This window comes from Sander lucioperca, chromosome 12, assembly GCF_008315115.2.
Source record: "Sander lucioperca isolate FBNREF2018 chromosome 12, SLUC_FBN_1.2, whole genome shotgun sequence".
Taxonomy (NCBI): Eukaryota; Metazoa; Chordata; class Actinopteri; order Perciformes; family Percidae; genus Sander; species Sander lucioperca.
In genome coordinates this window covers 27,018,743-27,034,491 of record NC_050184.1, presented here as the reverse complement: position 1 = coordinate 27,034,491, position 15,749 = coordinate 27,018,743, and the positions used below count along the sequence as shown (strand labels likewise).

Genomic DNA, 15,749 nt, shown 5'->3' with positions numbered 1-15,749 from the left:
TCTGTGTCATAGGCTGCTATTGGCATAAAAGGAGAGAAACTCATAGTGTGGCCCCCATCCTGCCCTGACCTCAACCCTATTGAGAACCTTTGGAGCATCCTCAAGCAAAAGATCTATGAGGGTGGGAGGCAGTTCACATCAAAACAGCAGCTCTGGGAGGCTATTCTGACATCCTGCAAAGAAATTCAAGCAGAAACTCTCCATAAACAAGTTTAATGGATGCAAGAATAGTGAAGGTGATATCAAAGAAGGGGTCCTATGTTAACATGTAACTTGCCCTGTTAAGATGTGTTTGATTGAAATAGCTTTTGATTTCAGTAAATATGACCTCCTAATGCTGCAAATTCAGCAAATGACCATTTTCAGTTCATTACAACCTATACAATGTTTTGAAACTCTGTTGTGCATAATAATTTGGAACAGTGCATTTGGAGTTTTTTATTTTTGAAAAAAATACTGTTTTCATTGGGTGGTTTATTCAATGAAATTCGACTTATACCGGTATAACGGTTGGTGACTTGAAAATTATACTGACTGTCATTTGCATCGACTATTTAGGAAAATCAGTGTAAAATATCATTTGCATACTAATTTGGAACACAGTGTACTAGAAATTTGCGTGGAAACCCGTTGCCTTAATTTGGGTTAGGGTTGCACTATTTAGAATGTAGTACTGTATTGTACATATTACTTATCTTTTTAATTGTATATAATTTATCTTTCTTTATCTTATTTGTGTATTTCTTAGCTTTTTTTACATTATACTTGTTGTATGTGTCCTTATTGCACCGCGGGTTGGAGAGAAGCGCATTTTCAATTGCTCTGTCTGGCACATATTGCAGAATTGACAATAAAGTTGACTTGACTTAAACAGTTTCAGTTTTTACACAAGGTGAAACTTAACTGGTCAAGTTGTATTATCACAGACTGGTAAGTTTATGCAGTAGACATATCAAGTTTACTTAAGTTACTTTTTCCTGGAGTCATGTTAAATAAACCAAATCTGAAACACACACACAAAACTTATAAAAACTAGAATACCTAATTATTCTTACAAATACATTTTTTCCTTTATAACAATGTAGTGTTAAGAATAATACATTCAATGCATTACTTTAAGTCAAGTAGCATAGTCAACGATGAACCACTTGTTAATACCACCATAGTCTGCATGGATCTATATAACAATGCATCATCTCACTGCCAAGACCCCATCAGTCCCCACCCAGGTCTCGGTAATGGTGCAACAATAAATGTGGATAAACATGAACACTCAATCAACCATACAAAACTAAAACCAAGATATCATAAATGCACACCCAAAACATTAACAGAACATTTTTAACACACTTTAACTGGGACAGAAACCGTTCAGAACATATTTTTTCCCATGAGCCTTTGCACTGCTTTAGTACAGAACAGTTCCAATGACCCCGCCCCTCACCTTCAGAAACTTAACATCCTTAGTTATCTCTGCTTGAAATAATGTATGCACTGCAGCTGATTATTACAAACAACTAATGTGATTTAGTAATGAATATGGTTTTCAACAAAACATGAAAGAATACGTAGTGACCACTAAAAAGTTTAATCACAACTAAATCTGGGTTTACAGTGTATATATTTTGTTTATGCACTGTATCATTTATTTATACACTTACTACCAGATTTAATCGTCTACAAAAAACGTTATTGATCGTTAAGTCTCTGAAGTATTAAAAACTAGTAAAAAAAACACCAATCGCAACATCCGGAAGCCTGCTGTGGCGTCTTCAAATTGCTTGTTTTGTCCGACCAAATATATTTAATTTACTATCATTAGTTATAGTTTACTATCATTATATAGTTTTCATTATGAATTTATTCAACATTTAATACGCACGCATTGAACAAGAAGGGCCTAGCCATATGAAAAAAGAAAAAAACGTATATATATATATATAACACTAATGGAGCTCAGTGCAAATTATTTCAGGAAGACTTCTAAATAACTTCAATCACCACTATCTCGTCCTAAAACTATTCAGCTGTTAAGAGGCGTTCACTTTTCAGTAAACTAACCAAAATTGGCCACAAAATTCATGATCCAATCACAGCATGACATCCTGGTTTAATTGTCTTCTCTCCTTGCTATCAGCTGTCTTTTCAGGCAAACGTGCAACCCTCCTCCCCTTCCACCTCTGGTCATCGTCAACCACGGCAACCTGAGTCCCTTTCCGGCAGACAGCGCCTTCGTTCGGTCTCCGGGTTCCTTCTCCACCATCACCAGTGTCTAGGCTCCGTCGGGGGGAATATGTCTGGCTTCTCTACCCCTTTAAGATATTTTTAACAGACTAAACTCTTAAAAGACTCTGTACATTTCATATTATGCTTATGTACAATAAATCTTTGCATATCTGCAACGAAGTCTCTCCTGATTGAAATTGCTATAGACCCATATCTATCTTACCCTGTCTTTCAAAAGTCCTTGAAAGCTTGGTCAATAAACAGTTTACCAACCATCTGGCTTCCGTGCCGGTCATGGCTGTACCACAGCTACCCTCAAGGTCATAAATTACATCACCGTCACCATTGACAAAAAGCATTACTGTGCAGCTGTCTACATTGATCTGTCCAAGGCCTTTGACTCTGTTAACCATCGTATTCTCATCGACAGACTCAACTACCTTGGGTTCTCTCATAACTGCCTCATGTGGTTCAATAACTATTTTTCTGATAGGATCCAGCGTCTGCTGTCTGAACCTACGGATGTCTCTACGGGGGTGCCACAAGGTTTGATTCTTGGGCCGACTCTTTTCTCTCTATACATCAATGATGTGGCTCTTGCTGCTGGGAATTCTCAAATCCACCTATACGCAGACAACACAATTCTGTACACATCCGGCCCCTCTTTGGATACTGTGCTATCAAACCTCCAGGAGAGCTTCAACGCCATCCAGCACTGCTTCCGAAACCTCCAACTACTGCTAAACTCTCGCAAAACCAAGTTCATGCTTTTCAATTGTTCGCTGCCCAACCCTGCCCACCCGATTAACATTATCACACTCGATGGGTTGGAACTAGAAAACGTGGCGGTGTACAAATACTTAGGTGTCTGGTTAGACAGTTCCCTCTCCTTCCAACAACACATAACTCACCTTCAATCTAAAGTTAAGTCCAGGATCGGTTTCCTATTCCGCAACAGGGCCTCTTTCACTCATGCTGCCTAACTCGCCTTGATGAAAATGACAATTTCACCAATTCTCGATTTCAGTGATGTCATTTACAGAACTGCCTCAAACTCTCTCCTGAAAAAACTAGATGTTATCTACCATAGTGCAATACATTTCGTGACTAGAGCCTCTCTTAACACCCACCACTGCAACCTCTATGCATTAGTTGGCTAGCCCTCGTTACACACTTGTCGCTTAACTCACTGGTACCAACTCATTTATAAATCCTTGCTAGGCAAAGCCCCGCTGTACCTACGCTCACTGGTCACCATAGCTTCACCCACCTGCAACCTACGCTCTAGCAGTTACATCTCCTTGGTCACCCCAAAAGCCCACACCTCCTTTGGCCACCACTCCTTCCAGTTCTCAGCTGCAAATGATTGGAATGCACTTCAAAAAACCCTGAAACTCAAAACCCTTATCTCACTAACTGCCTTCAAAGTACGTCTGTCTGAGCTCCTGTCCAATCACTGTATGTGCTAACCATTCTCCATCATTCATGCTCTGCTCTCGCACCCCCCTATTGCATTACTTCAATCCATTACCTCAGTCACGCCCCATTGCATATTTGCACAGATGCACATCTTCACCTTTTTTTTTCATTCAAACCTTTATTTAACCAGGATAAAAACTCCTTGAGATTACTAATCTCTTTTACAAGAGTGTCCTGGCAAGTGGCAGCAGCGTGGTTTCAAAATAAATACAAAGACAATAACAAATAAAAAACATAGACACACTTTCACTCATCATATTCAAACAACAATGTCATCATAAAAAATCTGGGTCCTAAAACGATTTAAAAACAATGACAGACAGACGCCTTTCTGCAAGATCCTTTAGAAAGCCTTTAAAAGAACAAAATGAGACCAACTCCTTCAACTGTAGTTCATTCTGAAGCTGATTCCATGCAGATGGTGCTGCAAAATTAAAAGCCTTTTTTACCAAAGTCAGTGCGGGCTTTAGGGACTGATAATAAAAACAGATCCTGTGAACGCAAGTGATATGTCCCTGCAGACCTCGGGAGGATGTAAGCGTTCAGATAAGGAGGAAGTAGTCCTAATACTGCTTTATAAATAAAAAGATGCCAGTGCATCCAACGCCTAAGTGAGAGGGAGAACCACTCGACCTGCATTGCTATCATATTCTGTTAATGCCCTTTTGCACTATTCATCCGCCCAGGTATGCTCAACTGTCATTCCTCCAACCTTCATTGTCACACAATTTTTGTACACCACCATCTCCTTACTACATCTCAGCATTTATATATGCTGTCTATTCATGTATACTGTGATATTACTGACCTATATCATCATCTAGACCACACTTTGCACCAACTGTATATTGACTCTTTACTACATCTCAGCATTTTATAGACTGTCTATTCATGCATATCATGTTATTTCTGATCTACATCACTACCTAGTCCACTATTTGCACTAACTGTATATTGACTTTTCACTACATTCAACATCTACATAGACTGTCTATTCCGGGTAACTGTGTTATTACTGACCTATATCACTAACCAGACCACAATTTGCACTAACTGTATAACGACGCTTCACTACATTTCAGCATTTACATAGTAATATTAACATACTGCCTATTCATATATATTGCGTTATAACTGATTCAACACCACTAACTAGATCATAATTTGCACTAACTGTTCTCGTTTTGTTTTGTTTGGCTCTACACTACATCTCAGCAGTGTTATAGACTGTCTATTCATGTATATTGTGTTATTACCATATCACTTTCGCATATCCTTCGTCTTACTTACACCTCACTTTGCACCGGCTTTGTAATGCCTACTTAATCTGCACTTTATGTAGCCTTTTGTATTCTGTATTCCTGTATTGTATTGAATGTGAAACTGTATCTTGTCCTGCACGCTTATGCTTTTCTTGGCCAGGTCGCCGTTGCAAATGAGAACCTGTTCTCAAATAAAGGTTAAATAAAAATAAAAAATAAAAAAATATCTGTCTTTAACTCTTTACCTGCACACAAGCCCAGGTTCTAAATCATGCACTTTAAACCTGCAGTTAATTCAATATGTTTTCTCCTCTGCTACAGTATTTCTCTTTCACAGTATCTGAAACATATCTGTGATTCATATAGGTCTTTGTACTCCGGTGGAAAGAGCAAGTTCACAGCAGGTGTTTTGTTTTGTACTTTTGATCTGTTAGTTGGACAACAAAGGGCTATTTGAAGATGTCCCTTTTGTGCTCTGATGATTACTGATTTTAACTGTTTTATAAGCCAAATGATTATTCGAGAAAATCAAGAAAAACTTTAAATGCCAGGAACTTAAGTACATTGAAAACAAAAGCCTATGATACAAAGAAGTACAGATTATTTGTATAGTAACTTTGTTCTCCCACCATGGCCGCCTGATACTGCTAACCACTTACAATTTTAGTAGAATAGTAAACAACTAAAATAGTGAACTAATAAAACACCAAATGCATAACAACTGTTTCGCACCCCTCCAGCATAGAGGAAAAATTCAGTAACAGTCCAAATCTCTGTAACGTCCCTTTCAATGAGTGTCCAGTGTCCAGATAGAAATACTGTAACTAATTCATAGTTTGTCAAAGTTTATACAGTTGTATTATTCTGACATGCTACCCATTCATGGAAAAACATTTTGAATAAAAAAGAGGAAAGAAAATAAAGTATCACATCTGAAGACGGCAACATCCTATAAGTGAAAATGACCCTCTACGACATTAAATCCATTACAGGCCTGTGAGAGTAACCCATGCATAAGCCCCAAATCTCTTTAATACAACACCCATTAGGAAAGTGCTGAGCTCTTTACCAACAGCTAAGATGGCCCTGCACTTAGCAACACCAGTGCCTCTGCATTCAATACCGTACAGAAAATTGACCTCTTACCGCACAATAATACCATGATAAAGAGACCATGATATATTTTAAGACATTTTAACGGTCTGTTATGTTCTGCTTCTATCCTGGCCAGGACACTCCTGTGCAAGATATTTTAATTTCTGTAAAGTATTTCCAAGGTTAAACAAAGCCTGTATCGCAGTACTAGCTAAAATGATTTTAATTCATGTAGGTTCTCTTTTTGGCCTACATTGCAGTTCAACTTTTGGAAATAAACAAAAGGATTGGGTTGTTACTCCATGAGTCATTCTTTGATATAAGAATAATACTGTATATAAACTTAGATGAAATAAAGAGATCTCGGAAGTAGAGCTGCATTGACAAGTTGATCGACAGATACATTAATTGGTGACTAATTTGGTAATCCATTCATAATTTCATCATGTTTCATCAAGCAAAAATGCCAAACATTGATGGCGGTTGGAAGATTTGCTGCTTTTTCTTTGTCACATATTACAAAAAATTGAATATATTTTGGTTTTGGACTGCTGTTTGGACAAAACAAGCTCATGAAAACATCACTGCTTGAGGAATTGATCAAGAAAAAAGAAAAAAAGCCAGATCAATTAATAATCAAAATAATCATTAGTTGTAGCCCTACTTAAGAGACATTTGTCCTCAGGAAAACACTAGCATATTTGCTGTTTATCAGAATGGTAAACTATAGTCCAGTATTGATTGATTTTGGTGTATTGTACAAAATAGAATTCATAGATACTTTTCTTATGCACCTGGAATTATGGGTGTAAGTCACAAGTTTTATGACGATACAATATTATACTGATTTTTTGGACCAACAATACAATTTATTCTGTCTGCCACAATACGATTTTCATTCAATTCAGGGGCCTATGATCAATATGTGATGATATAGGCTCATTTAACACAATCGGTTACATTTATATCAACTCACCAAAAAGCAACTAAAATATGATTTAACAGTTTTATTACTGAGCTCCAGACAATTAAATAAAAAACAAACTGTTCCTTTCAATGAAAAAATAAATAAATATAAGGTTGGAATTTCTAAATAAGGGGCATCTTAAAGATGATGATATGTATCAATATTTTTACTTTACATTGATGATATTGGTTAGGTGGTGATTGAATCCATATATTGATCCAGATCAATGTATCGTTACACCCCTACCTTGGGTCACACTAAGTAAAGTTGCCTAAAATGCCCACTTATTTTACAAAATGATTTTGGGTTTACCTAATTAGCTCTATTCTTGAGTGTCTCCCAGCAGACATCTCAGGTCATCAGTCCATTGCACAGCTAAAACAGATTGACACTAATGCTTAAATTCAAATTTACATACAGTATGAGCGAATCAGCGGCTACAATCCCCTCCACCTGCACGTTTTTGCTTAAGGAATTGGGAGCACCTGGAGGAAAGTTACACAAATATGGGGAGACATGCACTGTCTCCTATGCACAGAAACAGTCACCCTCAATAGTACAGTATCTTTCAAATTCAGTACACATGAAACATGAGGTAACATGTTGATATTATGCTTTAAAATAAGCAGTTAACTGATGATAGGCATGAGCAGGTGTAACCTTAATATCTTGATGAGTGATCAGTTATGTTTGCAGTCGTGGCTGGATTAGATATTATCTGTGGCCTAAATCACTTTGTGCTGACAGATTTGGAAAGTGATAATCCAAGGTTTGCCTTTAAAAGCCAGACTGTAGCCACCTAGGGTACATTTGTAGCAGGGTCCGTCTCCATCACTTTCCAGAACAGCCAGAAGAAACAATACAACAGGGCTGATTGCAACAGCAAGCCGCAACCATGAACGGCACAGAGGGACCATATTTCTATGTCCCTATGTTAAACACCACCGGCATTGTCCGGAGTCCTTATGAATACCCTCAGTACTACCTTGTCAACCCAGCAGCTTACGCTGCTCTGGGTCTCTACATGTTCCTGCTCATCCTTCTTGGCTTCCCTGTCAACTTCCTCACTCTGTACGTCACCATCGAACACAAGAAGCTGCGAACCCCTCTAAACTACATCCTGTTGAACCTTGCGGTGTCTGACCTCTTCATGGTGTTTGGAGGATTCACTACAACATTGTACACCTCTCTGCACGGCTACTTCGTCCTAGGACGCCTTGGTTGCAATCTGGAAGGATTCTTTGCTACATTGGGTGGTATGATTTCCCTTTGGTCACTGGTTGTTCTGGCTGTTGAAAGGTGGGTGGTTGTCTGCAAGCCCATCAGCAACTTCCGCTTTGGGGAGAACCACGCGATCATGGGTTTGATCTTCACCTGGGTGATGGCCTTAGCTTGTTCCACGCCCCCGCTATTTGGCTGGTCTCGTTACATCCCTGAGGGCATGCAGTGCTCATGTGGGGTGGACTACTACACACGTGCAGAAGGCTTTAATAATGAGTCCTTTGTGATCTACATGTTTCTCTGCCACTTCATCATTCCAATGACTATCGTTTTCTTCTGCTACGGCCGTCTGCTCTGTGCTGTCAAGGAGGCGGCTGCTGCCCAGCAGGAGTCTGAGACCACCCAGAGGGCTGAGAAGGAAGTCTCCCGCATGGTAGTGATCATGGTCATCTCCTACCTGGTGTGTTGGTTACCCTATGCCAGTGTGGCCTGGTATATCTTTACAAATCAGGGCTCTGAGTTTGGCCCACTCTTCATGACCCTCCCGGCCTTCTTTGCCAAGACTGCAGCTGTCTACAACCCAGTGATCTACATCTGCATGAACAAGCAGTTCCGCCACTGCATGATCACCACCTTGTGCTGTGGGAAGAATCCCTTTGAGGAGGAGGAGGGAGCATCCTCTACGAAGACCGAGGCCTCCTCTGTCTCCTCCAGCTCTGTGTCTCCTGCATAAAAGAGCTGTCAACACAGGCTCCATGATCCACTATCCAAGAAGAAGACTTCTGCTCCCCCCGGGAAACGACTGAAGAGTAATGTCTACAAAAATAATTTCCTTTTGTATTTTTACAAATGTGTTGGTTCAACCTAAAGACAGTTGCAGGAAAGGTCAGCCCATTACAAAGTTGTTCCTGTTTGTACAGAATATCCAACTTAAAATTTATGAGATTTTTCTTTCTGAGAGTAAAGGGAAAAAATGTAATCTTTTACAGTTGGATCCTATATAATACTGGCTTATTTTTGAATGTAGAGGCATATAAACAAGGCAACGTAAAATAAAACGCACTTTGCAAATGACTCATCCGTTTGTTTTACTCATAATTTGGGTGGAAAAGTTCAAATACCTGTAGTATAAATGAATAAATGTAAACAACCTATTCATACTGCATTTATGTCTTGAGTCAAATTTTTTTTACATTAGAGCTATTATTGTAGTGACTACTGCTCTTCTGCTACATAACTTGATAATACAGACAAAAACTAAGAACAGTGTTTGAATTTTGTAGAGGCATCTACAATGCTAATGTAATCTGATTTCAATCACAGGACACCTTGAATTTAGTACTTGACCTACCTAAGGGATTATGACTATTAATCAGTGACTAATCTACACATGACACAACAGCAACTTTATCTGATGACGAATGATCACACTAATTAGGTTAACGGAGACAAAGACTTGGATAACAGTATTATCAAGAGACACCTTGATGCAAAGATTATGGAATGGAAACAATTTATGTTATAAATTAGTTATTAAATATTCTTATGCAGCTAATAAATGCTCAATAGGGGACTTAAAGAAAAGTGTTACAGAAGGATCAGTTATTGGAGGAATCATCAGGAGAGCTGCACAACATTTCTCAATAGAGTTTTTCGAGAAAAAAAAACAAAAAAAAAACAAGATTTAGAGATTTGTTATAATACACCAATTCAGTAATACTCTATAGTGACTACTGCAGTCCTAACAGAGGATAGATAACGCAGATAGTCTATCAATAAGTATAGACTCAGACCTATTGAGATCTCCATAGTTTTAAAGCTGTCTTGTTTTGCAAGAATCCTGCTTTATATTTACTCTGTGAAAGATATGATGAGTTGTACCGGTATGATGAATGACAGGAACTCATATGATGATGCAATTCCTTCTACTCCATTCTTGGTTCTGCAGTATGACAGACTAGAGAAAAACAAACACCCTAAGATCTCTCCCATTATGACCTTCATGCGTAGCTATAGCAACCGTGTTAACAGTGGATCTTTCATGGAATACAGATATACTCACTCAGCAGTCTGGAGTCAAGCTCAAGGGGGAAAAAATCAATCACTTGCTGCTTAAAATGTAGCACTAAAAAAGAAAAAGTTTAATGAAGGTATTTGGAGAATACTGGACAGATGGCAACCTTGTGAATTTTTGTTCACAAAGACGAGATACAATTTAGCTTTTTGTAAATAAATACCAGTTATAATCTTTAAATTCAGAAGAATCCAGAAATCAGCCCTCTAAACAGTTACCTATTTCTATAGTGTCACTTATTTATGGTCTTTGGTGTTTTTTACCCCCAACGTCTCCTCCCAGGCAGCGCGGCAATGGTTATGTTTAGGGTTAAGGTTAGGGTTAGCTGCCTGGAAGGCGCCGTTGGAGGCAAAAAACACCATTGAGCCTTATTTGTCTATATTTACTGTAGTATTATTATTATATTGCACCATTTAAGATGACAACGTATATCAGTGGTATGATTAGTGTTATTGCAGCACAGGGTGTAACTTCCTAACAATTAAGAAAACTTTGCTTTTGTTGGAGTGTATGGAGTGAGACAGCTATGCTTGTACTACATCTCCATTCTGTGAACTGCACTATGTGTTGTAAGTAGACAAGGACGGCAATGCAGTTGACAGTTTTTTTACACCGTTGTATTCCCATGTTACTAATTGAAGTGTATAATGGTGTGAACCATTGTACATTATTTAATGTAGTATTATTTTCCTCCAGTGTTAATCTTCAATAAAACAAAAGTCTCTAAAGCTGCATATTAAAATGTAGTGTGACCATAACTAACACACCAGATTGATTTGATTAAAAAGATTGAACAAACTTAAAAGCCTCTCCAGAGATATTACTGACAAAAAGCTGTCCAGAAATATGAAATCCTTTTGAATTTGTATGGAAAACTTTATTTGATAATAAAAATAGCATTCACAGACTTCTTTTGACAGCTACATATACATTGTAATCCATCTCAAGGAAAGAAGCTGGATAAGTCCACATCTACTTGTACTTAGACTAATGTTATGTATAGCTTTATGGGTCAAATAAAGCTATGAACAATGTAGTATTTATATATGCATAGTTTTATAAAAAAGATTGGCCCATATACATGTACTGCTTTTATCAACACAGGGACAGCATTATGTCTGGAGCACATTGCAAGAAATAATGCTTGAAGAACACAGACTGCATACAAGTGCTTTATAATACAAAGGCAGGCTAACCATCGAGATAGATTCAAACCATCAAACAGTTTCTGATTGACCAAATAGAGTCTTTCATTTTAAAATGTCTTTACATACCTGATCCAGAGTAAATCAACATTTCCCATAAATCATCAGGTCCATTTCAGAGATATAAACACAATATCACATTCCTCACTGCTGAGGTTTTTCATAAATTTATCTTTTGTACAAGAAAAAGGCAACATTTTATTCCTTTACAAGTTTCTAATAGTTACATTGGAAAAATTCTTTACAGAGGATGGCCAACAGGTTAACTTCTTAAATGTATTTCTTTTTTCTTCTACTTTTTTGTTAATACAGTACCATGGCGACAACAGTGATCAAACAATGCATTTGTTGTGGTTTATCCAATATATTTTAGTTCATTAATGAAACATAAAACCGAGAACACACACAAAACAGATTATAAAGCAGCAGTCAGACTTCAGTGGTGTGACAGCATGGCTCAGCATGGCAGATTGGTCGTCTCCTGTACCCAGACTCTCCATATAGCCTGTTACCAACTCAAGGAACCACATCAGCTCTTTGTGTCAGGACCCAGGAGGCGGTCGGTGCGCAAATGTGGTTATCAACATTAGGACAGGGCTAACAACTACTGTGGGATTACAATGCATGTTCCTTATCGATTATTCTCGCTCAGAGCTATCAGATAAAGTGGTTAAACTACACTTAAATTTACACATGCATCTTGCACAGGGATAATTTACACATTTGTTTCCTTTAAAATTAATTTTTTGGTATATCTGAAAAATCACATTTTATGGCAGCTTCAAGCTGGTATTGTGGCATAATGCAGATTCATCTAAAGTACTAAAATGAAATTGTTTGAGCAACCAATTTAGATAACTCTCATTTTCCTGCAACAGAGAATCTACAAGAACAGTTTTGCCTGTAGTTAAAAGTGAGTCAGATTCCTTCCCTGCTACATCAGTACACACTGAGGAACAAAGTTATTTTTTTTTAAATCCTACTCCAAGAGAGAAACTAATAACACTGTTGCCAGTTTTCTCATCAGCTGTCTGTTATCTTCTCTTAATTCCGTTAGTGTGTACGTGTATAGGCAAAGAGGGTGAGCTGCCACACATTTAAAGGATGCAGCACAAGTAAGGGTACAGCATGCTTTCCCAGGTACAGTGTGCACTTCTACCTTGGTCCTCAAGGAATGCAGCTTGCTCAAGATATGTGCCAAATTAAAAATAAATAGTGAGCAAATGCAAATAAGTAATATATTATTTATATAATTATCTACTTTTACCATCAGATCTTAAATTTAGATTTTTGTCTGAAGTCACAGCTCTTGTGAACCATCAGTGTCTTGTGCTATAGTTTGTTCAGTAAAGCAATTCAGGAATGGAACAGACATCTAAAAACAAGTTAAAAACAAGCTTAGTAGTTAGAAGATACCACACCTGGAAGCATGTTTTATACTTCTAAGGGGAACAAATATCTAGATTCAGCAATGCCTACAAAAAGCAATATCACTGATTTTATATGCAGGCACATACAATACCTTTACTATAGTACAACAACCTCTGTTATGTTCGAAATAACTATAACAATGACAAAACCACCAGTATGAACTGATAGAAGGATTGTACTCCTGCTGTTTTATGAATCTCTGGATGGGATCACAAGTAGTTAAGTCAATCAAATCAATCAATAAACCGGTCGACCAAATAAAGCACAAGAGTTAGTATCCTCAGAAGTCCAATTCCAGTGTATGGTACATAGTTTGCACAGATAGAGGAGAGAGTGGCGAGAGGGATCTCCGCTCTAGATGCTGAGGTCTTTGGGGCTTTCTTTGTACAGCCTTCTCTTGGGCTCAGGGAGCTGGTTTGGGCTGTGGCCTACTGTGTTATTGTTATGGCCTGTGTTGTTGTAGGCAGCATTGTTGTGTGCAGCGTTGTTCTTCATCATGCCGTAGTAGTCCTTCAGTCTGGGTGCTGCTGCATAGTTCAGCTCGTCCCGGCTGTAGTTGCTGTCAGGGGAAGAGTCCCGCTCCACTCGGTTTCGTCGCTCCGGTGTCCCGTTCATCAGATATCCCTCCTCCCTCCTCTCTGAGGAAGAGTCTCTCAGGAGGTTGCCGTTCTTTGTGGCTCTATCATATGTACGGCCCCTGGAAAGAGACAAGGAATCCCCGTTGTTGTTGGTGCGCTCAGGGGTTGAGGCCTCCCTGACTCGCCCTGCCATCTGCGAGTCCTTGAGGAGCCTCCGCTCATAGAACTTGCGCTCAGGGGTGACTGCGAGGAACCCGCCATCATCGTACTCCCTCTCAGGTGTACGGTCCCGATGCGCTCGCTCTGCCCTGCGGTCCATCGACTTGGCCCGCCGACGATCAGGAGACGAGGCCCGCTTTAGTGCTGGAGACCGGTCAAGGGAGCCGCGGCGCTGCTGACGAAACCTCCCGTCCAAAGTAGAACTGCTGCTTGAAAGCTCTCGCCCCCTCAGTTTCTCGGCAGCTGCAGCCTTCTTCCCAGAGCTGTCTTTCCTCAAAGTCTTTAGGAGTTTAGAAATTCCGCTCTCCGACTCGGACTTCTTGACTTTGCGGCCTCGACTCTTCTTGTTGCCACTGCTACTGCTGTTAGTGTTATCTGGAGACTGTTGTCTGGGGTTACTTTGACTGTGACTGTTATTCCAGGTGTGATGATGGTGGGGGTTAAATTGCCGGCCTTGGTAGTCCATCTGATCTGACCCAGCCCTATCCCTGTCTCGGCCACACGCAGCCTCCTCCTGGCGTGATGGTTTGTGAAGGTCTGGTGGATAACTGGACTCCAATGAGGTGTGATATCGGCTGTTAGGTGGCAGCGTTCTCACTTCCGGAGTGTTTTGTGCCCCGGGTGTGGGAGGGTGCCCGTCACTGCTGCCGTCTGCAGGAGAGGAGAAAGGAAGAGAAGCGTGTTGACTAGAAATACCTTAAAAGAGGAATGAGGTTGAGGAAACCTTTAACATCAATAACATATGACATGTATTGTGTTCAGCAGACATGCCTTTCCTTGTTGGTTCATGTGAGCGCTTACTTGACATGACAAAAAGTCAATGCAGAGATTTATGGAAATCATGCATACATGTTCTCTTTCATATACTGTGTATATATTCTTAGAAACAATCAGGCTAATCTAAATTGATGTGTAACACTCTGCTTTACATCTATAAACATTAAATGTATTGAAGTGATAAATCACTTCAATCATTAAAATATCACTTCAATATGTTTTCTCTATAGGGCTGTGGGTTGAGACACAAGGTGATGTCAGCAACAACGGCAGGGGCAACACATCGGCAAGTGTAGGGCAGGGGTTATTAATGGTGCAGCAGACACCTAGGAAATCATTCAAAACAAAATGGTGAACAACTCAGTGTGACATCATTGGGAAGAACAAAGTCAAAGCAAAAAAAACAGAGTGTGTTTGGCTGCAGGTCTGTCAAATTAGAGACAGGTTGCTATGGCAGCAGCATGTGAGGCGGCATTAAATTAGTCCCAGTAAAATGTCTGGTGTGGGGCTGGTGGAGGAGGAGGATTTGTGCGTGTACGGATTTCCAGAAGTTAAATTAAGTTTAATTCAGGCATGACAAGACATAAAGCATGCACACTATGTAAACACACCCACGCGCAAACACACACAGAGTGGGATTCAGGTAGGGATGAGCTCAACGGAAGGGTGGAAAAAATTTAAAGGAAAAAGATGACAGGGAGATTGGATTGGGACAGACTTTTGGCTACAAACCGTGGTCTGATTTTGGCCCATTAGGTAGAAACAGGGCTCTCCCATCTTGTCATTCCTCATTGTACCAACAGCGAGATGAGGAGCCATCATCGCTGGAGAGAGGAGGAAGAGCCCAGCAACAAGAGACAATCAGAGAGAAAGAAGAAGGGACAGAGAGGAGAAAACAAATACAACAGACAAGAGGCTGTTTTACAAGGCATTTTAATAGATAGAAGAAGGGCTTTGTTGTGAAAGACAAGAAAATATTACACTTTATACAGTGTCACAAATCAATCTGAGAGGGGGGAAAGCGTTGGAAAATGAAACCCCAGAAAAAATAATGCTTAGAAATACAACACTATGGGTCAAACTGTGAGAGGAATAATCCATCAGCAGAGCATACAGCGCTTGGGAGGGAATATTTCTTCAGCTGTAAAACATCTGTGCTGAAGATCCTATAGAGTATAAATCACCGAACAAGCTTCTGTAGCAACCATTCCTTCA

At 39.5% G+C, this 15,749-nt stretch overlaps 2 protein-coding genes across 22 annotated transcripts in view; one reads left to right on the top strand and one right to left on the bottom strand.

Annotated features, from left to right (window-relative positions):
* Positions 1-7,818: 7,818 nt before the first annotated feature.
* On the top strand, positions 7,819-9,325 carry LOC116062191 (rhodopsin). The gene has a single exon (XM_031316814.2). It carries the CDS (start codon positions 7,925-7,927, stop codon positions 8,981-8,983), a length of 1,059 nt encoding a protein of 352 aa, XP_031172674.1. The 5' UTR covers positions 7,819-7,924; the 3' UTR covers positions 8,984-9,325.
* A 1,851-nt stretch (positions 9,326-11,176) lies between these two features.
* Positions 11,177-15,749, bottom strand: part of LOC116062190 (membrane-associated guanylate kinase, WW and PDZ domain-containing protein 1-like) — a 101,369-nt gene continuing 96,796 nt past the window's right edge. For 18 of the 21 annotated variants that reach the window (XM_031316803.2, XM_031316812.2, XM_031316800.2 and 15 more), the window contains one exon: positions 11,177-14,408. In XM_031316803.2, coding sequence (XP_031172663.1) covers positions 13,315-14,408 — 1,094 coding nt within the window. In that variant the 3' untranslated portion in view covers positions 11,177-13,314. Of the gene's footprint in view, positions 14,409-15,266; positions 15,359-15,749 lie in introns of all 21 variants that reach the window. The other 3 variants (XM_031316811.2, XM_031316813.2, XM_036008401.1) reach the window with 1 other exon arrangement.